Source organism: Pagrus major, chromosome 15 (assembly GCF_040436345.1).
Source record: "Pagrus major chromosome 15, Pma_NU_1.0".
Taxonomy (NCBI): Eukaryota; Metazoa; Chordata; class Actinopteri; order Spariformes; family Sparidae; genus Pagrus; species Pagrus major.
Window position 1 is genome coordinate 30,939,250 of NC_133229.1, and position 26,555 is coordinate 30,965,804.

At 44.7% G+C, this 26,555-nt stretch overlaps 1 protein-coding gene and 1 long non-coding RNA gene across 3 annotated transcripts; one reads left to right on the plus strand and one right to left on the minus strand.

Annotated features, from left to right (window-relative positions):
* Positions 1-679: 679 nt before the first annotated feature.
* On the plus strand, positions 680-2,924 carry LOC141009098 (uncharacterized). The gene is made up of 3 exons (XR_012180120.1): positions 680-795; positions 2,461-2,562; positions 2,711-2,924. It is a non-coding gene; the product is annotated as an uncharacterized lncRNA (long non-coding RNA).
* A 2,896-nt stretch (positions 2,925-5,820) lies between these two features.
* LOC141009096 (echinoderm microtubule-associated protein-like 4) lies at positions 5,821-26,424 on the minus strand. 2 transcript variants are annotated; one of them, XM_073481506.1, is made up of 24 exons: positions 26,100-26,424; positions 21,873-22,058; positions 21,391-21,511; positions 20,581-20,781; positions 19,299-19,439; positions 19,184-19,209; positions 18,358-18,393; positions 17,141-17,264; positions 16,549-16,698; positions 16,382-16,451; positions 16,046-16,156; positions 15,709-15,804; positions 15,444-15,578; positions 14,188-14,323; positions 13,055-13,203; positions 12,725-12,850; positions 11,982-12,113; positions 11,825-11,892; positions 11,567-11,655; positions 11,361-11,458; positions 10,049-10,136; positions 9,364-9,462; positions 8,962-9,092; positions 5,821-8,637 (listed from the first exon to the last, which is right to left on the minus strand). In XM_073481506.1, exons 1-24 carry the CDS (start codon positions 26,122-26,124, stop codon positions 8,182-8,184), a joined length of 2,994 nt encoding a protein of 997 aa, XP_073337607.1. In that variant the 5' UTR covers positions 26,125-26,424; the 3' UTR covers positions 5,821-8,181. The 2 variants fall into 2 exon arrangements, with proteins under 2 accessions (XP_073337607.1, XP_073337606.1); XM_073481505.1 differs by lacking the exon at positions 20,581-20,781 and having other exon boundaries at positions 26,100-26,209.
* Between the last annotated feature and the right edge of the window lie 131 nt (positions 26,425-26,555).

The following is a 26,555-nucleotide window of genomic DNA, read 5'->3' on the forward strand; positions in this document are numbered from 1 at the left end:
TCCAGAGCCAAAAGAGCCAGAGACTCGACATGTTCACAACATTTCGTGCAGAAAGAAGTTTTCTAGCTGAAGTCAGACTGAAAAACTGCAACAAGTTACAGTGAGAGGTGAAGCGCTAACACAGGGTTCAGATCTCTGACAGGTCAGAGCAGTGAACAGACGTCGAGGGTCCAGATGATGACGTGTGTGATCGCACTGCAGACACAAAGATGTTGATCGATCTGTGAGGAGGTAATATCAGCTGCATCGGGACAAACAGTCTGCGAGGGACAAACACATGTTGGTTTAAGTTCAGCATCAGTGTTCAAAGTGCAGATAAACTGCTGATGTCATCAGCTGGCAGCCAATCACTGCACTGTCATGACTCAGCAGAAACACGATGCATTTATATTCATATCGGCCTTTAATCCTCATTTAAACACACTTACACACCATCAGCACCTGAGACTCAGTCGCTCCGACACGTAGACACGAGTCAAACAACACGCTGAAGAGTTGAACTGAAACAGCGTGGACGTCGTTTCTGAGGCCAAATGAGGTCAGTTCACTTTGTCTGCAGATGAGTTATCTGTTTGTTCACCTGTGTGTGTGTGTGTGTGCGTGTGTGTGTGTGTGTGTGTGTGTGTGTGTGTGTGTGTGTGTGTGTGTGTGTGTGTGTGTGTGTGTGCGAGCGCAGGATAAAAGTCCGGCCTCGTTCAGCTCGTCTCAGTTTCAGCTGCTCGTTGAGTCGGATCGACAGGAACAGGAACATGAAGGTTTGCTTGGTGCTGCTGCTGCTGCTGCCGCTCTGCTCAGGTACGACTCTACACTGACGTGTTTAAAGTGAAGGAGGGTAAACAGGAATAAAGAGCATTTAGTAACAGCACAGGTGTAAACTGCAGCTAAAGTACATTTCAGATGACTTGGTTTGTGCTCTTATCTCATCACTACCGTTGTGATGATGATTTATGACAGTACTGTTGAAATAAAGACGAAGTTATGTCGTAAAATAAAATGTATTGAAGGTTAACGTTTACACTAGTGGAGCAGTTTCACTGCACGAGGCCTTCAGACACACTGAACTGCTGTCTGCCAGTCCTCTGACGCACTGACCTCAGACCAGTGTTCACAGACCGACTGATGAGCTGACGGGAAAAACACAAGTCTTCAACCATGTTTCTGCTCCAGGCCGAGTCGAGAGGCTACGCTACCATTACAGAGCTGCAGCAGACCTGCTTCAGCTGACGACCGGCCTCCTCGTGAGCTCAGTGAAACACTAAATAAAGTCCTGCAGTGAATCTGTGACGGCAACAGATGACAAGTAGTTTCCTCTCAGTCTGCCTTTGTGACAGTGAACAGGACTGAATGAACTGAGTTCACGTAACAGAGTAACCACCATGTGATGATGTGTGCCACGTGGTTCCTGTTCACGGCCCTGTGCTGTCAATGTTGCTAACGCTAATGCTAGCAAACATTAACACTGCTAAGGCTAGCGAGCTAACGTCAGGGCAGCACAGTGTTCTGGGCACATCCTGCAAAACTGACAACTACCAGACTACAGACACCACCTGACACCAGCGGAGAGATTCTATTGGCTGACACCAGCGGAGTGATTCTATTGGCTGACACAAGCGGAGAGATTCTATTGGCTGACACCAGCGGAGTGATTCTATTGGCTGACACCAGCGGAGAGCTTCTATTGGCTGACAGATGTTGTTAGAAGTTGAACCAACTGTCATAATTTAACAGAGAAAACAAAACAATGATTTTGATCCTGACAAACATTTTAAATGATTCATTCACATCAGAATAATGTTTTTAAGGAGGGAGACTTTTATTCTGCACCTTTCTACAAACTGTAGATGGATTATTGTTAATAATTGTCATCAATGTGACCTTTAAACTAGTGACACACTGTGGTTACTACAGTTTACTGTACAATATTAATAATGCTTCCATGGCAGTTGTGATGAATCAGGCACGAACATCAGTTTTTGTTGTGTATTCTGATCAGTGAATTATTAACAGGTTTCAGTTCGGGGGAGATTCGATCGTCGACACTCAAGTTACAACAGCTTCCTGTTTCCTTGCCACGCCCACGCCGTTATATTCATGCAACCTGTTGATAACTTCTCAAAAATACACTCAATTTTCACACAAAATTCAAAATGGTCGATTTCCTGTGAGGTTTATGCATTCGCTCTGGAGCCTTTTTTTTGTCTGGAGGTTTGGTATCGGCCTGCTGAATCTCACACAGCTCAGTGAAACACAGAGCGAGGGCTGCTCCACTGAAGGTTTTTCAGGGGGCGCCAGGTGTGCTTCAGTTCAGGTGTTCATCTTTAAACTGTACGGAGGTTCTTCATTTCAGCGGGATCGTCGACTCACCCGACTGTGAGTCTCGTCACAGTCGGGTGAGTCCCAGATGCGATCTGAAGAGGTGAGACTGTCTCAGGTGTGATCACAGGTGTGTTTGTGTTGCAGCTAAGGAGTTTCACATCCAGTGTTACGGTGAGGACTACTTCATGGTCAGCAACCTGCTGCTCGACTGCACCAGCAAAGTCCAGCAGGCGTGCTACACCAGAGGTGAGTCGTCCTCCTGCTCTGTGGGACATTTAATGTAGATTTGCTGAGCCGACTGTGTGGAAACATTCACAGCTGCTCTTTGTGACGACACGTGTGGATTTACAAACCTGTTGTGTGGCTCTGATGCGTTTCCTGTTTGCTGCTGCAGATAACGGAGAGAAAGGCTGCACCACGCTCGACAACTGCTCTAATCCACGCTGGACCTGCTGCCACAGCAACGGCTGCAACAAATGAGCCAATCGCAGCCCAGGAAGCTCTGAAACCATCAAACCACAAGATGTGAAATAAGACTGTGAGGGAGATTTCCCAGAATGCAGTGTGGTGTTTCTCTGAGCTCTGAATAAACATGAATGTTCACGGTCGGTCAGTGTCAGAGACTCAATAAACATCCTGAGTTTGACTCATAATCAACTTTAATCACTTCAAAGAGTTTAAATCAAAACTTTGACGTTCTGACGTCACATCTGTTCAGTTTGTGCTGAACAAAGTCAGTCAGTCAGTTAATTAAAAGAAAACCTCCTATGATAAATAGTGATCTGAAGCTGGAGTCAGAGGAAGTTATTGATCCAGAATAGTTATCAGCTGTAAATCCAGATGTTTGTTCTTGGGAGTGACAGCTGTCGACACACCTGACTCCTTCATGTGACATCATATCTTTATCTCTATCATATGAGTTGTTTCTCTGCTTCTCATTCTGCTTCAGAGACATTTTGCAGGTGATTCACACAAAACAAAGCTGCTTATGAACTTGATACGTATCTCCACATTGAGCCGTGATGTTTACAGCATCTGACCAATCACGGACCCGGACCAGTCTACTGACAGCAGACTGCAACATCTACGGAAGCCCTGAGGGGCAAGTCCCATTCACTAAGTCTGATCTAAACTGTTTTCTCTCATTAACAGCGTAAATTAATTCATTTACGTTTTGATTTTTCTTCATGTGTGAAGTGAAGTTGTTTGTTTTTATAATAGTAGTTTTGACCAGCAGAGGCTGCAGCGCACCACGACCTCGTGCTCTCAGTACGACTGAAAGCACTCATGTTTTCTTCCAGCTGAGATTTAATCTCTCTGCACGCTGAACACAAGATACAGCTATTGTGTGTGAACTGTCACGGCTTTGTTGTTATTTACATAATTGCTCATTGGCAGATTAAGAAATTATGGCCAATAGGGATGTTAATGATTAATTGATTAATCAATTAATCGACGTTAAGAATTTAACAGTCTTAAATGTCTTAATCGACAGTCAGAAGTGAGCACGGATACGTCAAAGTATTTTACAATAACAGATTACAAATACTTGTCCAACTAAAACACAAAATACTGGTGTGAGAAAATGTGTGTAATTAAAATACAAATAAATTGTAATTTAAAAAATATAAAAAGACTTATAAATATAAATTCACAAACTGATATTATGACAGCTGATCCATTTAGTCGCCTCAGTGTAGCTGGATTTGGTTGAACAGTGACAGACGGAGCTCTGTGATTAAAATTAAGTATTTATTTTGTGTTATTTAGTTTATTATTCAATAACGTTATGTTTAATTTATCTGTTCTTGTAGCTCCGAATGTAGCCGACTCTGATTTTACATCAAACACAGATCATGTCAGTGGTTCAAACAGTTTTCTAAAAGGAAAAATGTTCAATATATTTTGTTATTAATGATTAAGAGACAATCGATTGTTAAGGCAGCCGACTATTGATTAAAGAAATTACTTAAACTTTGCCTCCTAATAGCCGATAATACGAAGCCAAATTGCTTTTGTTGACTTAACAAGTGCAGCATCTACTCACAGAAGTTGGTGGTCTGCACCTTTAAAGCTGTTTTGTGAGCACTCGTTTTTTTTAATCTGATCTAAACTGGAATATCAAATAAATCTGAGCCTCTTACACTCAGGTGGTACACAAAGCATAACAATGTTGGTTTCTATCATCTGTTATTTTATCGGTGTCGACTGTGAGAGTCAGGTAATTATCGGTTATCGTATATCGGCTGAAAAAAATCCATGTCGTTCATCCCTATTTATAATCTGCGTCAGTGTCACGGGTGGAATATTGTGAATTATCAGCCACTCAGATCAAAGCTCAGCATTTAATGGCCTCATTCTGACATATGAGCCTTTAAATGTGACGACATAGTTCATGGTTATAATGTGTTGTTATAACACCAACAGCAGTAGTTACCGGTCGGCTCCAGCAGAGGGAAACCTGACGTCATCCTCTCAGTCATTATACTCATATTATATACTTTCACTCAAACACTCCTCTCTGCAGCTCTAATATTCTGGGATATGTTTCTAACAGCTGATCAGGTGAGCAGGACTCGTTCTGTCCTGTCCTCTGTGAAACCGGACGGCACCAACAACACTCACAGCTGCTGTTTCTTAAGCTTTCTTTATGCTTTTAATGAATAAAACACTTATTAGCCTCCTTCACCGATGGAAAAACAAATGTTCACTTGTTTTCACAGACAAGATTTTTGAAAAGATTATCCTGCAAACTTTAATTTTCCACCAGTTCAAGTCATAAACAGGAGAGAAAACAGTTTGGATCATACTTTGAAAATGGATCAAGAGAATAAATAATCTCCTCACTTCTTCTGTACAAACAGACAGACAGCAGTGAAGCTGATCACGTCCTCAGTGGGACAACATGGACGAGTGACAGAGACCAGTGTGGACTTCTTACCCTCTCAGCCCGGGTGGAAATCTGAGCTCTGTTGGTCTGTTGGTCCTCTGGTCAGAAGTGATTCAGCTGCTGAGTGAATCTCTGCCCCGATCACCTGCCGGGCTTCAGGTGTGACCAGGAGACACGCCCCCAGTCAGAGCTACGACATCAGACAGAACACAGTCAGCTGACGGAGAAGATTTCAGCTTTAAAGTCGTGGACTTCAAATATACGAGAATATACCGCTCTGACATCGCGTCAAACATCCTGATGATAAACATTCATGTGATCATAGTCAGATTACTGATGATGAGCAGCGAGATTATAATTATTCTCCAATATTTTGCTCTTCTGTATAAAGTGCTGTCAGCAGACTCGTCCACGTCTGTGATTGGTCAGATGCTGCAAACGTCACGATGAATGTGGAAACCTGAGCTGACGTGTCGAGCTGATGAGCAGCTTGTTCAGGCTGCTGAAGACGGAGAACAGACACAGATCCTGGGTTTGTTGAAGCATCAGTTACCATGGCGGTGTACATCTGACCTCTGACCTCTCATCAGCAGGAAAAAAACAAACAAAAATGATCAGTTTTCAAAACATTTATTTGCATTTTTTTGTTGAAATCTTCAGTACAGTCTGTCGTCTGACAGGAATGCATGAGAGAAGACATGATTGGCTCAAAACAGTCACATGAACATCATCATCATCATCATCATGGGTATCAATGTCATTACTGATCACTGAAAAATAAACATTTTAATCCAGAAACTCCCACAAGACCCCGCCCCTCCCTTACATCCAATAACCCCGCCCACCCCATAACCCCGCCCCTCCCTGAACAACCAGGTGAGTCCCTGAACTCTGTACAAGCCCTTCAGAGAGACGAGCGTAGAAAAGATGAAGATATTAAAGATAACGAGTATTAAAAAGGCAAAAACATGAACGACCCACCCTCCCCTCCCCCGGAAGGCCCCTCCCCCTGGAGTGACATCATCATGACATCATGACATTCAGAAAACATTTTGAAGAGAAATGGTCCAGAAGAGACAAAAACAAACATCGTCAGCCGTCATTCAGTGAGTCACTGACAACCAGCCAATCAGAGGAGAGGATCGCATGTATGTCCTGTGACCTGATTGGCTGAGAGATGTGAGTGTTGAATGTGAAGGGCGGCTGAGTATTTTTACAGTGTAGCTGAGGGGCTGCTGCCCCCTGGTGGTGAACAGAAATATACACAGGTATCTGCAGTATATACAGACAGAGATCCTCTAACAGAGAGACATCTCACTCCTCTGTCGACTCTGATTATTAAAACACACCTGAGTCACAGTTTTTAATCTGGAGGCTGACTTTGTGTTACTGTTAACATCCTCTTTACTTCCTGTTTCCACCTGTTTACTTCCTGTTTCCTGTTCTCAGTGTGACTTTAACTTCAGCCTCAGGCTGCGGTCCAACAGTCTTTTAGGACATTTCCTGACTGAGTGAAATGACCCTGAAGTGGTCGTTTCAGTGTTTCCCTTCTTATCTCCTTCAGCACAGGAAACACTAAAGGAGGGGAGATAACGCCGTCCCACAATTCCTTGCAGCCCCAGTTCACCTGCAGTCAGGCTGTTTTCATGAATTCTTCAAATCTGTCTTTGACATCACGACGTTTCAGGTCGAGTGTTTAGGAAGGAAAGGACGTAACGTTATGCGACTGTTGGACCGCAGCCAGCCGCTCTGGACCGAAGCTCACCTGTTGTTTATATTTCCTGCAAGTTTCATAATAAAAGTCTACCATACTACTGTCCCTTCTCAGGAGGACTTTTACTGTGAAAATCCTACAGAAGGGTTGAGTTTGGCAGTTTAACAAAATAAAAGTCAAATAATAAATGAATCTTATCAGTGTTACATGATTCCTCTGATCAATAATTGTTAGGAACCAATAATCAATAATCACTAAAAGTAATTTTAAATCAAAGGAATAAAACAAGTTTAAAAAACTTTTTAAAAGACATTTCAGACTTTTGCAGGTCCTCTCTGATTCCCCGACACTTCCTGTTCTTCTCTGCTCTTATTGGAGGAGGGAACGTTACCCAACACACCTGAGACTCATCTCACCTGTCGGAGTTCATCCTTTAAATCTTTCCTCATCAAAGCGAAACATTCCTTCACACCTCTCTCTTTTTAAAACCCCATCGTGTGTGTGTGTGTGTGTGTGTGTGTGTGTGTGTGTCAGGTAACAGCTCCTCCTCCAGTCTCTGCTCAGGTAAATCAGAAGCTCCAGGTGTTTCAAACTGTGACATCACATGCTCAAACTGAAGGAACGTTTATTTTAACAGCTGATCGATTAGAAAACAACCTGACGCTGCAGCCACACACACACACACACACACACACACACACACACACTATCCTTGCGAGGACCGTCATTGACCACTGAGAACTGTTAATTCAATTAGTTTCCATGTAGTCAGCTGTTCTCCATTCAGAGTGCTGAATGAGCTGTTCGCAGCTCCTGTCTGCAGTGTACTCATGGATGTAATAGATTACTTTGATACTGAAGAAAACTTAAAAACATGATGATTCTCAGAGAAGTTCTGCAGAATCTTTGTCTCTGACTTCTAAGTGGATTTATGGACGTTTGTTCTGGACGGACATCAGAGATAATAATCCTCAGGAAGTGATGTCACCCTGAATCACATCAACATGTTTCATGTGTTCACATTAACTCAGTATTAACTCTTATTTACCGTCACAGCGACATGTGTTCATCCTAAACTGAACCTACACCTGCTCCGTCTTTAAAAACCCAGTCCGAACCCTCAAACAGACGTTTAAAGGTTCGACACAAACTAAATGTCCTCGCTTTGTAAAAATGTCCTCACACCGTGTTCAACCTCTCCTGGTCCTCACAAAGATAGCTGTACAAGAACACTCACTCATCTACACACTCACAGACTCGTCTATGAGGGGGGGGTGAGGGGGGGCAGCCCCTCGTCGCTGGGCGTGGCCGTGTCGTCGCTCGGCTCCAGGCTGTCCTTCAGACTCACCGTGCTGTCAGAGGGGGGCGGAGTCGACTCGGAACGGGGTGGGGTTAACTCAGAGACGGGCGGGGCTAACTCTGTGGGGGGCGGGGTGTCCGGGGAGGGCTCCTGGGTCCCGTTGGCTGTCGGAGGAGGGGCGGGTCCCTGTACGGGCGTGGCTGTATCGAGAGAGGGAGGGGTGAATACAGGCTCCGCCCTGTGGGGGGCGGAGTTAGAGAGGAGGCTGTCGGTGAGAGACAGCGAAGATTTCTCCACCAAACGCCACTGCATGATGCTGGTGTCCTTCCCCCCCGTCGAGATCAGGTGACTGTCTTTATACAGGAAGCTGACGTTGGTCACATGGCTGCTGTGGGCGCTGTACTTATGGCTGGGAGCCTGCACACACACACACACACACACACACAGATTATTGATTGATTGATTCTTGATACTTTTGTTTTTGTGTTTTCCGATCTTTGTTTCTTTTGAAAAACAAAAACCTTCCAGTCAACAGATCCAACTAACTATTGATCGCTCAGTCAATTTAAAATCAGAAACATTTTTAAAGATGAAAACGAAAAAAGGCACAAAGTGACGTCATCAATGACGCAAGAGAACGTTTCTTAAAATCACTGAACATTAATTATTACACCTTCTCCGTCCCTCCTACTACCACTGGAGACCAGTGTGTGTGTGTGTGTGTGTGTGTGTGTGTCTCACCTTTGGCGTGGAGCACGGGTAGGCGAACAGGTGAACTTTACAGAAGTCGTCGGCGAGAGCGATCACCTTCCTGTTGTGAGATCTGATCAGAGCATTGATGTCAGTGCCGTCTGAACCCTCCGGCCACACACCTGACACAAAGACAGACAGACACACACACACACACACACAGACACACACACAATGAAACAGGAACAAAAAGTCGTCAGGAATCGCTCGTGTCAAACATCAGATCTGTTCTTGTGTCACCAACAAGTGATTTGAGAATTTGTCACATTATATTTTTTTATCTTCTGTTAGACCACCTGACAGGTGTGCAGGTGTGCAGGTGTGCAGGTGTACAGGTGTGCAGGTGTGCAGGTGTGCAGGTGTACAGGTGTGCAGGTGTGCAGGTGTACGTACCGAACACGTGGTATCCAAGGACGCAGGTGTACGTCGCCCAGCTGATGTCTTTGCACTCTGATCGATTCCGGATCAGTTTGCAGCCGAGAGGAACGTCCCCTGAAAACACACACCTGTCACTGCACAACACAGGTACACAGTACTGCACAGTACTACAGTAGTGTAGTGTCAGAGTACTGCACAGTACTACAGTAGTGTAGTGTCAGAGTACTGCACAGTACTACAGTAGTGTAGTGTCAGAGTACTCACAGTACTACAGTAGTGTAGTGTCAGAGTACTCACAGTACTACAGTAGTGTAGTGTCAGTGTACTTCACAGTACTACAGTAGTGTAGTGTCAGTGTACTTCACAGTACTACAGTAGTGTAGTATCAGAGTACTCACAGTACTACAGTAGTGTAGTGTCAGAGTACTGCACAGTACTACAGTAGTGTAGTATCAGAGTACTGCACAGTACTACAGTAGTGTAGTATCAGAGTACTCACAGTACTACAGTAGTGTAGTATCAGAGTACTGCACAGTACTACAGTAGTGTAGTATCAGAGTACTGCACAGTACTACAGTAGTGTAGTATCAGAGTACTCACAGTACTACAGTAGTGTAGTGTCAGAGTACTGCACAGTACTACAGTAGTGTAGTATCAGAGTACTCACAGTACTACAGTAGTGTAGTGTCAGAGTACTCACAGTAGAGGATCTCGTAGTCTCCAGAGTTGGACATGATGAAGTTGTTGTCAGGTGACCAGTCCAGGTGTGTGATGTAGCTGGAATGTCCCTGTGGAAACATTCAGGTAACTCATGAACACACCTGAGAATCATCATCATCATCATCATCTTCATCATCACCTGAAACATTGGATTAAAAACAAACAAGTGAACGCGTCGTCCAATAGGGAGCGACCTCTTCATCAGTCGTAGGTTTTAATATAAATCCGACCAATCAGACGTCACACAGTTGTGATGATTCCAGTTTGTGGTCATCAGGTTCTGTCCTCTGTGAGAGCGTCTCGTCGTCACAGCCTCGAGACGAGCCGTCAGCGACATATTTGATAATAAATGTGAACCTTGTTCTTCTTGTTCTGTTTGACCTCCGTTGATCTGGTGTCCTGATCGCTGAGAGTTCATCGGCTGCCTCAGGCGGATCAAAACGTCGCCGTGTTCTTCGATAGTGATTCACTTTATTCTGTCGTCTGTTCGGAGCTCATGGATCAAGACTTTCTGGGATAAAGTGTTTAAATATGTGTTTGATTCCAGCAGTGGGCTCGTCATGTCGCACAGTCCACAGAGAAAGGTCCAGTCAGATTACGTTCTGGTGTCGATGCTCAACACTTCTTTTAGATTTTATTAATGTCGTCGATCATGTGTGGCGTCTGCTGCACGTCATCGTGTGTCTGACAGTAAATCGTCTGTAATCGACAGTAAGACCGGACATCGGTCTGAAACATCCTCGGGCTGATCCTCAGTGTGAACTCTTTCTGCTGCAGAACCATCGCATCCAGGCGACTTCTCCAGCTTCAGCCTGCAGTTCATTAATCATCAGCCATCGTTTGTCTTACAGGAGGACAGAGCGTCAGTTAGACTTCCCCCTCAAACTTCCGCCCTATAATTTGACGACCTCCTGAATTTCACTTTATTCACTTTTTTATTATTTTTGTTCTCTGGTTATGATTCTGTGAATTGTATTTTCTGATATCTTCTTTTTCAGTTTCACACTTTCACAGAGCTTCTGTTTAAGGAACACGGACATTTTTCTGGATTCTTCTGCAGCCAGATTCTGTTCCTAATATTTCTAATTTCCTCCGCTTATTAGAGTCCATTTATGTTTGGTGTCACTGCCTAGTTACAGCATGTATGGTTGTATATGTTTTCTTTCTACTGTTGTAATACCGCTCTCTGTTAGTTTTGAACTTTATTGATCTCCTTATTAGTTTGAATCAATCCTTCCTCGTTATCTCCCGTTTCAAATAATATTTAAAAGAAGAAGAATCATCAGACTTACGGTGCACTTCCCGTAGCGGCTGTACTTGCGTCCTCTGTCGGAGACGGTGTAAAGGTAAATAAAGTTATCATGAGATCCAACAGCCAGCAGACTGCCATCTGCAGACACACAGAGAGGAGCATCATGGGACATGTAGTTCACCTATCTCATAATGTTGTCATAGAGCAGAGATCGTAAACAGGATCACTTCACTAGACTCCACCCACCTACAGAGAAGCGCATCACAGACAGCTGCTCGTTCCCGTCGGTGTGGATCGCCACCAGGTCCGTGGTCTCGGCGTCCAGAACGTACCACCTGAAACAGGTAGACCAGTCAGACCACCATGAAACAGGTAGACCAGTCAGACCACCATGAAACAGGTAGACCAGTCAGACCACCATGAAACAGGTAGACCAGTCAGACCACCATGAAACAGGTAGACCAGTCAGACGATGATGGATTATCGATCAATAATTGTACTTACTTTCCTGAGTGTGTTCCTATGGCGACCACGGCTCCGCTGGGATGGAAGTCTGCACAGTGTCCATGTTCCTGAGGGAGAAACGAAGCTGTCAATCATCTGTCAACCATCTTTCAATCATTCATTGATGATGAATCCACCGATCAGCGGTCAGCCTCACCTCCAGCGTGCGGCTCCATTGAAGACTGTGATCCAACGCGTTCCAGAGGCAGACGAGCCGGTCCTGAGCGCACGTCAGAAACATCTCTCTGGACGGGTGAGACGCCAAGCCCCACAGCTCGTCTGTGTGACCCTGAACACATCGCAACACAAACACACTGAGAGCCTGAACACATCACAACACAAACACACTGAGAGCCTGAACACATCGCAACACAAAGATACTCAGAGCCTGAACACATCGCAACACAAAGATACTCAGAGCCTGAACTAATCACAACACAAACACACTGAGAGCCTGAACACATCACAACACAAACACACTGAGAGCCTGAACACATCGCAACACAAAGATACTCAGAGCCTGAACACATCGCAACACAAACACACTGAGAGCCTGAACACATCACAACACAAACACACTGAGAGCCTGAACACATCACAACAAAAAAACATAGAGAGCCTGAACACATCACAACACAAACACATAGAGAGCCTGAACACATCACAACACAAACACACAGAGAGCCTGAACACATCACAACACAAACACATAGAGAGCCTGAACACATCACAACAAAAAAACATAGAGAGCCTGAACACATCACAACACAAACACACAGAGAGCCTGAACACATCACAACACAAACACACAGAGAGCCTGAACACATCACAACACAAACACACATAGAGCCTGGACACATGACATCATGATGACGTCATGATGACGTCACATGGTCTCACCTGGACCTCCACCAGGAAGCCGTCGTTGAAGGTTCCTCTAAGGATGAAGTTTCGAGATGTCCCAACCAGAAACTCGTCCCCCTTCCCTTCAGACACGGCTCTGATGGTTCCATACTGATCCGGGACCTGTCGACACAAGTCAGTCATGTGACATCAGTCATGTGACCCTCTAATTACTTTTGTATAACTTGGTTACTTCACATTTTTAGTCACACAGTAAATTTTTGACTCAAATTGCAGCAGCTGGGTTCTGAGGTGTGTGTGTGTGTGTGTGTGTGTGTGTGTGTGTGTGTGTGTGTGTGTGTTTGGGTGTGTGTGTGTGTGTGTCACCTCGATGTTGCGGTCAGCTCGCAGTTCGTGGTCCCACAGGATGATTTTTCGGTCTTTTCCTCCTCCGGTCAGCAGAGTGCCGCTCCTCATCTCGCACATACAGAACACACTGCCCTCATGACCTTTGACCTGCCGACTGATCTGAAACGCTGCACACACACAGACAGACACACACACACACACACACACACGAGTCACACCTGTACTCTTCTGAACTGAACTGTTCATAAAGATGGAGGTATGTTTCATTACAGAATTTAAATTAAACAATATTTAATGTTGCAGTGTGTGTGGTCGTCAGTGAAACTCCACGTTTCATGTTTCATGTCTGCGTCTCAACTGTTTCCTGTGTTTTCAGGTGCAGTTCCTGCCACAACCAGCAGGAGGCAGCAGATCACACAGAAAACACTTCCTGTTTCTTCAGGTTTCCTGTTCAAACAAATCTGCTGCTTGAGGCCAAATTTATTCTGTTCAGTGCGTTTACAACATGAACGTTAAACTTGTGTAAATGTTTGTGTCTTCTGATGTGAAGTCTGTTGTTCGACCTCAACATGTTAAATCTGTTAATCTGCCACCGACGCTCTGAGGAACTCTGCTCCGATTCCAGTGAAGAACTTCACCTGAAAAACGTTTAATTTTTGGCAGCGTTCCTGTTGAAACCAGTTTAGCAACGTGTCACTAAAACCATTACTGAAACTGGGCCAACACACACACTCACACACACACACACACTTCTCTGCGTTTCTTCTTCAGTGTTAAACTGATCTCAGGACAGGTTTTCTATTTCTATTGTTTTAATTTCCTGTTAAATGTTTAACTGAAGCATTTCACAGTTCAAATCCATCAGGACTTAGTTCCTCACCTGCAGGAACTACAGACAGTATCAACAGCTGTGAGTAACATCACACACACACACACACACACAGGTTCTGTAGTGTTTGTGTCGCTCTTCATAATGTACATAAAAATATAGAATAACTATTTTCTACACATTAGTTTCAGGCACTGAGATAAAGAGCGACGTTCAATGACAGTTCCTTAAAATCAGCAGATAACTGTGTCTCTCTTCAGCCTGATCACGTTGGTCATGACACCAGCTACGACATAAAAGACAGTTTTCAGCCGACGCTCACCTCGGGGTCCCTTCCCGGTGGGGGTCTCAGCAGAGCTCCTGGTCCAGACCAGCAGGATTCCTCCAGAGTCTCCAGTCAGGATGTCTCCAGTACTCAGGAAGGCCAGACACTGGATGAACTTTGGCTTCTCGTATTTCTGCAGACACAACAAGAAACTGGGTCAGAGGCAGAGCAGGACTACAGACCAGGACCACAGACCAGGACTACAGACCAGGACCACAGACCAGGACCACAGACCAGGACTACAGACCAGGACTACAGACCAGGACCACAGACCAGGACTACAGACCAGGACTACAGACCAGGACTACAGACCAGGACCACAGACCAGGACTACAGACCAGGACCACAGACCAGGACCACAGACCAGGACCACAGACCAGGACAGCAAAACAGGTCAACTTAAGTCCTGGTGAGTTACAGTTTTACATGCAGTGTGTAGTTACATTGTTTTACTTTACAGTTTTAGTTGTGTGTCCAGCAGTGAAATGTTCTGTGGACTGAACGCAGCAGACGGTTATCTGATCTGAAAACAAATTTTCCGATTTTTCTAAACATGTAAAACTTTTATTCTGAAGGTTTGTTCCTTTGTGTTCAGCTGGGTGGAGGCTCCTGTTCCTCTCAAGATTAAATTCCTCACATTCACTTTGTTCGAGTCTGCTCCACCAAACCCCATTCATCTTTTTGTCAATTTAATCCTTCAGGTCAGATTCTTTAACAAACACACAGATGATCCATTTTGATCAGTAGTCTTTTGTCAGTTTGATGTTTTGATGCTGTTACTGTGACTCTGACAGCGCCATCAATTAGCTTTGTGTAACACATGAGGAAGACAACACCTGGATTTGTTTTTAGAAAATGTGACAAAAAAAACAACAGCAGCAACACAAAACACAATCTCCCCTTCAAGAACTAATCTAAAGATCAGATCAATGAATCTATGTTGTTAACAAATCAGAGTTAAAGGTGCTGATTTTAAATATGTAACCTGATGAGTCTAATGAACTGGGAGGAAGAACTGAATGTAAAAATGGACGACTGCTGTCAGGTCAGAGGTTTTCCTTCAACTTCACATAAAGGCAGTTAGAGTTGATTCTGATTCACAGTTTCATAAACTCTAAAAAAAGTTTTGTAGTTATTTGTTTTCTATTTAATGATGCAAATATCAGAGAACATGCCAATAAACCCTTGTTTGTTTCTTTAAGGGGAAACTTGTAACTTAAATATAAACCTAAATAAATAAATAATCTTCTCACCCCAAAGATTCCCTGTTTACGAGCCAGCGAGGTCCCACTCCAGGTCCAGAAGAAGATGTGGGACTTTCCACAGGTGACGATGGTGTTCGGGTCGGTGGGGTGGAACTCCACAGCCAAGACCACCTCGTTAGTGGTCTAAAACAGTTTCAACAGACAGACACCAGTCAGAGACCAGTAAGGACCAATTAAAACCAGTCAGAGACCAGTCAGGACCAATTAAAACCAGTTCAAGTCCAGTATGACAACTGTGTTGTTTGTTGTTCACCTTGATCTCAGCGATCTTTGACTTCTTCTGCCAATCCCAAACTGTCAACATGTGATCGTTACAGTCATCAATAACACTCAGGTGCTGACCAGAGTCCTGAAAGAGACAGAGACAGGTGTGAGACAGACCAACACGTGTGAGACAGACCAACACGTGTGAGACAGACGGACAGACAGGTGTGAGGCAGACAAACAGACAGGTATGAGACAGACAGGTGTAAATGCAGCCATCGACTATGTTTTCAGTGATGTCTGAATGTGAAGCTTTAGATGTGAGCAGTGTGGTCCACATGTTATACAGAACCACAGTTCCCACCATGCACCTGGGTGATACTTACAGCTTTAGAAAAAGCCAGCGAGCCAACGCCTCGCTCAAATGTTCCCAAACCGATGACCTGCAGAGTCGACAGGCTGACGCTGTCCCAGATACGAACGTGAGGCTGCAGCGGCTGAAGACAGAAAGATTGTGATGAGTTAATTTGTCCGTTCAACCTTCATTCACTTCACTGTTGAGCCTTTAAAAGATCTCGAAAAGAGTCAAGCGTGTTTGTTTAGTTGTTCTCTCGTTTGTATTGAAATAAAATTGTTGTCAATAAATATTTCAGTTCACTGAAAAAACTGATAATTCAGTTCAGTCAGAAAGTTAAACTGTAGATAAAAGTCTTTGTCCTCACCCGTCCATCTTTGTCCACTCCTGCAATCTGTCCTGTAGCAATCCGGATCTTATCAGGATGGATTGCCAAACTGACGGACAGAGACAGAGACATGACGTCACATACATGTCACCACACACCAGCCAATAGGAGCGCAGCGGATGATTCTTGTGCGAGTGTTTTCTCACCACTTAACACAGTCGGTGTGTCCGAGGTAATGTCTCTGCGTCCGTTCTTCATAGTTAAACAAAGCCACAACGGAGGCAATGAAGTAAACAATCTCTCCGGTTGGAAGGAGGTAAACGTTCGCTCTGCAGTCTCTGCCACGGTAACCATACCTGCAGGAAGTCAAGGACAAACCTGGCAAACATCTGGTAAACATCTGGTAAACAACTGGTAAACAGCTGGACATTCAGTCTTTGTGTCTCATCATCTGTAACTTCATTGTTTTATTGTTGTATGCAGACGACACTCTTCTGTCTGTGTCTGATCATCTCAGCATCCTTCAGTGGATCTTCAGTCTGTCAGCTGAGACACGTTTAATGTTTGTTGTTTATCTGAATTTAAATCAGAACTCCTGAATATTTTTTTATTTCAAACTTCACACATAAACTTTCCTTCTCTTTTTTTACCTATAGACTGTTAATACAACTGTTTTGTTATTGATAAAGAATTACTTTAGCTGATTATTTTCAATCAATATTCTCACTATTATGTTTAATTTTCAACAGATGCTGATTATTATTAATCATTAGTGCTCCTGTACAGAGTGAAGGATACACCCATTCCAGCTTGAGTCTTTCTGAAGGGAGTTCAGTCCGAACATCTTCATAGTTTTCCACGTCTGAAGGGATGAACATGGTGATTGGTCGACCACGCATGAACATCTTGATGTGGCTTCCCTCTGAAACAGCAGACACAAACACAGAAACATGTTGAAGGGAAAACATTTATTTATGAGAGATTTTAAAACTTCTCTTCAACATTCAGGGTTGATCTGGACAGAAATCAGACTGATACAGACGTACGACAGGTTAACGACTGATAACGAACCATCAGCTGATAGAATAAACACATTACAATACAACAAGCCCAAAAACTGACAGACGCACACAATGACTATAAACAATGCAGCCGTGTTTTCTCTCATTGTGGTCGTTTGGAGACAAACTGGATTTGGTTAATCAATACATAATCAATATTATAAGATAGAAGACTGTTCAGAACACGTCTGCTTTAACTCGTTTCAACAATTTAAAGAAATAATGTAAACAAACATGTTTAATAAAGATTTGGTTCACTGTTAAAGGTCACAGTGTGAGAACCCCCTGGTGGACGAACACTGACCTCGTTGATATTAACTGATCAGCTGATACTGAGCTCTAAACCAGTCAATGTGATCAATCCAGCTCTGATCAGGTTCTGTATTATTATTGATCTGTGTTGGCTGCATCCAATCAGATCACACAACATGAAAACTCAGTCTGTTCTGATTGGTTAAAGATCAAACAAGAGTCAGACACACAGGTGAGGGACAGGTGAGGAAGCACTGATGCCGTGCAGGTGAAGCAGGTGAGACAGAAACACCTGCTGCGTCGTCGTTTACCTCCATAGAATCACAAACAAGATGATGTCACACAACCTGTCAATCAACCTGAGAGCAGCAACCATTAAAATGCTTAGGTTTAGAGGGTGGGCGGGTTTCTTTGTTTCACTGATTGGTCCCTTAATAATCTCAGACAGCACCTGTTCGACCTTCTATGGAGGTAAAGACAAGCAGGGGGCGGAGCCACAGACAGGTGTGCTATCACCTGATCAGGCTGAAGGAGAGAGAGCAGGTGGGTGAGCGAGGCTGATGACGTAAAGCAGAGAGAGAGAGAGAGAAAGATGTGATTGGTCCAGAGCAGAAACAGGAAGCGCGAATTCAGCTGCTGTTAGCATGTTAGCCTTTTGTTAGCCTGCTAGCTCGCTCACACAGTCGACTCATCAGGACTCACCAGCTTGGCTGTTTTTCTCTCGGGTCGACATTTTGGCTGGTTTGAGACAAACACAGTGTCACTCATAAACATAAACAAACAGCAACAACAACAACAACAACAACACAAACAAACAACAACGGCAACATAAACCACAACAACACAAACAGCAACAACACAAACAAACAGCAACACAACAACACAAACAGCAACACGAACAAATACACAACAACATAAACAGCAACACAAACAAAAACAACACAAACATCAACATAAACAACAACACAAACAAACAGCAACATAAACAACAACACAAACAAACAGCAACACAAACATCAACAACAACACAAACAGCAACATAAACAATAACAACAACACAAAGAACAACCACACAGACACAAACAAACAACAACGGCAACACAAACAAACAACAACACAAACAGCAACATAAACAACAACACGCAGACGCAAACAAACAAAAGCAACAGAAACAGAAACAACAAAACAAACAGACAAAAACCACACAGACACAAACAAACAACAACGGCAACACAAACAAACAGCAACATAAACAACAACAATAGCAACACAAACACAAATAACAGCAGAACAAACGACAACAAATAAAAACAAAACAAACAAAACAGGATCACCAACAACAACAATGACATCATCATCAGTCGTTACAGGATTCCTGTTGAAATATTTTAAAATATCTTGAAAGCTGTGGTGCTGAAGGCTGGCCTCCTATTGGCTGTTACAGATGATGATGACGATGATGATGACGATGATGAAGACTATGAAGACTATGGTACCTTTATGATTAAGATAATAAAAATATATTTACCTTGACTGACCACCGGGTCTTTGTGTCTGAAAAGAGGCAATCAATCAATCGATCAATCAAACAATATCAATCAATCAGTGTGTGTGTGTGTGTGTGTTAGTGTGTGTATGTATACCTCTCAGCATTCTTTACCACTTTGGCGAGCAGCTTCGAGGTGGATGCGGCTTTCACCAGTTTGTTCCTGTTGTCCTCTGAAGTGTCCCAGGTGCTGCTCTGAGAACGCTCCATACCTGAGGACCGCTTCACACTGGGCCCCCTGAACACACACACACACACGCTGTAACATGAGGAGGCTGAGCAGGAGGTCACTCTGAGTCACTGAGCTTCATCTCGATTTATCTACAGATCAGTTCAATGTGTTTTTATTCATTATGGATTGATTTGTTCAGTCTCAGTTTTATGCTCCTGCAGAACTCCACCACATCTGTGGATGTAAAAGCACTGATGCAGAAGTCGAGGTGAAACCCCGACTGCAATAACAAGATCTGGATCTGGAAGTAATTATAAATGAGCAGTAATATAATGTGTGTAATATAATGTGTGTAATATAATGTGTGTAATGTTCTACAAGTGTGATAACTACTCTGCTTTTACCAACAAACTGTGACAAATGTCACGTCATCAGTTCAGCTTCAGATTCATTAAAGTCTCAGTGACTCAGAGATCAACACACGATCCAGGAGGAGGTTAGTGAGCTGGGACACATAAGAAACTGAAGCCAGACTGCAGAAGGCCTGAGGAAGAGGAGGAGGAGGAGGAGGAGGAGGAGGAGGAAGAGGAAGAGGAAGAAGAGGAGGAGGAGGTCCTCAGGTGAAGCTGGAAGGAGAACAGGTTAGTAGTTAAAAACACACGCAGCCCAGTCTGAACTCTCTAGCAGCAAACGGTAAAGAGGAGTCGGAGGGGACGAGGAGGCAGGAGGCTCCAGGACTCCCATGAGACCTCAGGGGCTTCCAAATTAACCAGGAGTCCTCAGGAAGGACTCAAGGGACTACAAGTTAACTTGGAGGCCTCAGGAGGCTCTAGGGTCTCAGGAAAGTCCAGTTAGAGGAGGTGAGGTCTGCTGGAGGAGGAGGTCCTCAGGAGAAGGTGGGAGAAGAAAATGTTAGTTTGAATAAAAACACACACACAGCTCAGTTCAAGCTTTCCACCAGCAAGAAAGAGGATCTCCAGGAGGCCTCAGGTGGCTCCAGGAACCAGACCTTCCTGACACCTTCTGGAGCTACAGAAGGTCTCAGGAGACGCCAGGATCCCCAGGAGACACCTGAGCTGGTCAGGTACTCAGGAGTGGCGGACTGTTGGTCCTCGGGGGCGGGGTTAGTAACCACTCACAGAGCGATGTCAGAGAAGCGTCAGCAGGAAGTGAGATTAGAAGCAGCCGACAGATCACAAAGCTGAACCTTTTTGGAGGCGCGTGGCCTTTACTGCTGTCAGCAGACTGAGCTGGTCTCTGGGGGGTCTGAGGGGTCTGAGGGGTCTGGGGAGGGTGGGGAGAGGAGGGAGAGGGGGCTGAGTCCTTTGGGCGAGGAGACTCCTCACGCTCCTGGATCTCCTCCATCAGAGACCGCTGGCTGCTGACCTCCTTCTTCCTGTCTGCTCCACTGTGGACAAAACCAGGACCATGAGAGAGCACCAACTACAGATTCTACTGGTTCTACTGGTTCTACTCTACATCGACTGCTTCTACTGTGTTTCTACTGGTTCTACTGTGTTTCTACTGCTTCTACTGTGTTTACTTTAGTGACTCAAACCACCAAAATCCATCAGAGACCGCTGGCTGCTGACCTCCTCCTTCCTGTCTGCTCCACTGTGGACAAAACCAGGACCATGAGAGACCAGAACACATTGATTCTATTGTTTCTACTGATTCCCCTCTCCCATGGGTCTACCCCAAGACTGTGAGAGACCATAACTACTCCTGTGGCTCTACTGATTCTACTGAATGGTCTTCACTGCAGTGATTCTGGTTCCACTGGTTTATACTGGGTGGGTTGGAGCACTGGACCACATAAATAAAGTCAAAACAGTAAAGTCATTGATTATATCGATTAACCCGATTAATCTGATCTGGTCTGCAGACACTCACGATGAAATCAATGCGCTGTGAAGAAAAATCATCAATTAATCAGAAAAAAACAAATGTATACAGAAAACTGAAAACAACCTCAAAATGACCCAAACAGGCACCCTTACAAATAATTTGTGTTTACCTCTTGGCAGCAGACGACAAGGTCTCCTTCCTGGTGACGGAGGTAGAGTCTCTCTTTCGTCCAGATGTTCCTCCGTTAGCGATGCAGGACATCGAGTAGGCTTCACGCAGTGCAGCCCCGCCTGCAGGGGGCAGCACACTGTCAGCACTGACCATAACGAGTTAGCGCTCTACATCATGACCAGTTAAAGACTGGATATCAAATCAGTCTTTAACTGGTTACAAGTGTTTCTCACAACAGTGGCAGTTGTTATTTGTGTTTTCTTAGCTCAGCTAGCCGGCTAGCTTTGTTTGGAGCCTCTGAGGCTGGACACCGCTGATGTAATAAGTGCTACTTAGAGAACAATATCCGCTCGTTAACATTTACCAGTAACCATTAGATGTCGTGTTTCTCTCATGTCGCTGCACCTTTTGGACCCAGCAACACCAAATCAAGTTTTTACAGAATGATCAAGTTCAAATAATTAAGGAAGGGAACCTTACCTTTCCCTCCATGTTGTTTCTTGGTTGAAGAGGCAGCAGAGACTTCAGAGGCAGCGAGACGGCGAAGGACGTCAGCGAGAGCTGCTTTCATCACCGTCAACTCGTCTTCCTGCTGCTGAACACGAAGCTCCAGAGCAGAGAGACGATCGTTGACATCTGAGACGCTCGCTCCAGACATACTGTCATCTACAGAGACAGAGACATACTGATCTGAATATATGTTCATCTACGTCGATCTACACGTATGTCTTCATTATGATGGGAGTGCAGAAAGCAGATTACTGATCAATCACTGAACTGATCCATCAGGAACTGATCAGAAACTAACTGTGTGTTCAAATGATTAAACGTGAGCAGAAAATCACTGATTGTTTTCTGTGTCAGTGAAAAACTGTTCAGTCCTGCAGACGCTGCATGTGTCTGCATGTCTGCCACACACACACACACACACACACACAGAGTACACTCTGTAATTGAGTTCAGCTGACTCCAACAACAACAACAGGGAGGGAAACCCACATTTTTTACTCAAACACACACAGACACACATTTGTCTCTCTATACTTAAGAGGACCCTCTCTGAGAAAATATCTTCCTCATCTATAACACTGACGCATAAACATGGATCCAACCAGAACCTTCAAACCAGGTCAGAACCTTCAAACCAGGTCAGAACCTTCAAACCAGGTCAGGACCTACAAACTGACTGACTGCAGGCGTCACCATCTTTACGTCCAACTGAAATATTTGTGTTAGTTCATGCGACTCGTCTCAGAAACCTTCAGGGACGGACAAATAACATCTCACCTGCAGCAGTGATGACATCACTTCCCTCAGGTTCACCTGCAGCAGTGATAACATCACTTCCCTCGTGTGTTCAGGTGAAAAGAACAGATGAATTTGACTGTTGAACTGTTTATCTGCAACTTGTGAAGAGTCGATTTCATGATGACGAGCTGCTCTCACTGAATACTGCGACGTGATCAATCAATCAGCCGCTGAAAGATACATCTAACTATCAGTGTTGTTGTTGTCAATCACATTTAACCACTGACACGATCAATCACATTAAACCGCTGACACGATCAATCACATTGAACCACTGACACGATCAATCACATTAAACCACTGACACGATCAATCACATTAAACCGCTGACACAATCAATCACATTAAACCCCTGACACGATCAATCACATTAAACTGCTGACACAATCACAAAAAAACGCAGACACGATCAATCACATTAAACCACTGACACAATCAATCACAAAAAAACGCAGACACAATCAATCCCATTAAACCGCTGACATGATCAATCACAGCAAAACTTCTGACACGATCAATCAAATTAAACCGCTGACACGATCAATCACAACAAAACACAGACCCGATCAGTCACATTAAACCACTGACCCAATCAAACAAAACAAAACCGCCGACATGATCAATCACATTAAACCGCTGGCACGATAAATAAAAAAAAACCTCTGACACGATCAATCAAATTAAACCTCTGACACGATCAATCCCATTAAACCGCTGACATGATCAATCACATTAAACCGCTGACACGATCAATCACAGAAAAAACACTGACACCATCAATCAAAACAAAACCACTGACACCATCAATCAAAACAAAATCACTGACACGATCAATCACAGAAAAACCACTGACACGATCAATGGCATGTAACCGCTGGCAAGATCAATCACATTTAACGACTGACACGATCAATCACATGAAATCACTGACAAGACCAATCACAGAAAAACCACTGACACAATCAATCCCATTAAACCGCTGACACGATCAATCACATTTAACCGCTGACACGATCAATCACATTAAACCTATGACACGATCAATCACATTAAACCGCTGACACGATCAATCACAGAAAAACCACTGACACAATCAATCACATTAAACCACTGACCCAATCAAACAAAACAAAACCGCCGACATGATCAATCACATTAAACCGCTGGCACGATAAATAAAAAAAAACCTCTGACACGATCAATCAAATTAAACCTCTGACACGATCAATCCCATTAAACCGCTGACATGATCAATCACATTAAACCGCTGACACGATCAATCACAGAAAAACCACTGACACCATCAATCAAAACAAAACCACTGACACCATCAATCAAAACAAAATCACTGACACGATCAATCACAGAAAAACCACTGACACGATCAATGGCATGTAACCGCTGGCAAGATCAATCACATTTAACGACTGACACGATCAATCACAGCAAAACTACTGACACGATCAATCACATGAAATCACTGACAAGACCAATCACAGAAAAACCACTGACACAATCAATCCCATTAAACCGCTGACACGATCAATCACATTTAACCGCTGACACGATCAATCACATTAAACCTATGACACGATCAATCACATTAAACCGCTGACACGATCAATCACAGAAAAACCACTGACACGATCAATCACAGAAAAACCACTGACACGATCAATCAAAACAAAATCACTGACACGATCAATCAAATTAAACCGCTGACACGATCAATCCCATTAAACCGCTGACACGATCAATCACATTAAACCACTGACTCGATCAATGACATGTAACCGCTGGCAAGATCAATCACATTTAACGACTGACACGATCAATCACAGCAAAACCACTGACACGATCAATCAAAACAAAATCACTGACACGATCAATCAAAACAAAATCACTGACACGATCAATCCCATTAAACCGCTGACTCGATCAATAACATGTAACCGCTGGCACGATCAATCACAGAAAAACCACTGACACGATCAATCAAAACAAAATCACTGACACGATCAATCAAAACAAAACCACTGACACGATCAATCACATTAAACCGCTGACACGATCAATCACATTTAACCACTGACACGATCAATCACATTTAACCACTGACACGATCAATCACATTAAACCGCTGACACGATCAATCAAAACAAAATCACTGACACGATCAATCAAAACAAAATCACTGACACGATCAATCACAGAAAAACCACTGACACAATCAATCCCATTAAACCGCTGACACGATTAATCACATTGAACCACTGACTCGATCAATAACATGTAACCGCTGGCACAATCAATCACAGAAAAACCACTGACACGATCAATCAAAACAAAACCGCTGACACGATCAATCAAAACAAAAACAACTGACACGATCAATCACATTAAACCACTGACACGATCAATCACATTTAACCACTGACACGATCAATCACATTAAACCACTGACACGATCAATCACATTAAACCGCTGACACGATCAATCCCATTAAACCACTGACACGATCAATCACGTGAGTGTGGTGGCTGATGTGGGTCCTGTTGATCAGGATCAGACTAATTTCCTGCAGTGATTGATCAGATTTCTAGTTCTTGTCATGTTTCTGAACAGTTTGTACTGTTGGTGTGTGTGTGTGTGTGTGTGTGTGTGTGTGTGTGTGTGTGTGTGTGTGTGTGTCTGTCTGTCCCAAAGTTTCCCAGCAGTCATTGTCAGGAGATGATCAATGTTTCACCTCTCAGTTGATTTAATGTTGTGATTGATCTGTGTATTTACTGCAGCGGCTCTGACTACTTCCTGAAATACTCTCTCTCAAACACACACACACACACACACACGCACACACACACACACGAGGTGTGATCAGACTCCATGAATAAATAAATCATTTCCTGAGTCTTGTTCTGCTGATCAGAGTCCACACACACACACACACACACACACACACGCACACACACACACACACACACACACACACACACACACACACACAGTGAATATTGAACAGGATCAATAAAATCTTCAGGTGAGACTCTTGTTGGGGTTTTTGGACTAACTGCCCCCCTGGTGCCCCCCTGGTGCCCCCCCGGTGCCCCCCTGGTGCCCCCCGGTGCCCCCCTGGTGCCCCCCGGTGCCCCCCTGGTGCCCCGCTGGTCTCTCGGAACCGGGTCTTTCTCTCCGGGGTCCAGGACTCTGGAGGCTCCTTCAGGAGGAGCTGTTGGTTTTGTGGCCCTGCAGCCGCCGGAGGGGCGGTGCGGAGTCTTTTTGATAAATACAGCAGTGACACGTGTAAAGCCGCCAGAGGCGCGTGCGGCTCTCCCCGTCCCGCCGCTGCACGCACAGGTGACCCGGTGATGTGCGGGGCGCGAGCGGCGGCCGGGACTCACCTAAACTGCCGGTGAATCCGTCCATTTTCCGGGAGAAAAGCGGGAGTCCGGGCCGGAGGCCTGCGGGAGGCTGAGCGCACACTGCGGGCCTCCGTCCGGGTTTTTCCACCGCAGCGGGGGGAGGAAGAGCCGAGCCGAGCCGAGCCGAGCCGGGTCTGTCCCCGCCGCGCCGCCTGCCCCGTGCGTCCGTCCGTGAGGCCGAAGATCCGCTGCTTTCCTGCGGCTGGAAGAAGACGCCGCTCCCGCAGGATCCGACAGCCGACAGAGAGACGAGAGAAGCGGAGGAGCCGCAGACACGACGGACCGACGCTGCTGCTTCCGACTCCGCCTGCTCCGGCAGCGCGCGCTTCCCCGGGGGGGGGGGGGGAGACAGGGGGGAGTGTGGAGAGGAAGCGGGGGTGGAGCGAGACAGAGGGGAGGGGGGGAGACAGAGGGGGGAGACAGGGGGGAGGGGGG

Coding starts and splice junctions, on each gene's coding strand:
- LOC141009096 (XM_073481506.1), bottom strand. CDS start 26,124: ATGGACGGATTCACCGGCAGTTTAG. Junction 16,699..17,140: donor AGACTCAAGCTGGAATGGGT/GTATCCTTCACT, acceptor GACTTCCTGCAG/GTATGGTTACCGTGGCAGAG. Junction 11,459..11,566: donor TGTGATGCGCTTCTCTGTAG/GTGGGTGGAGTC, acceptor GTGTGTCTGCAG/ATGGCAGTCTGCTGGCTGTT.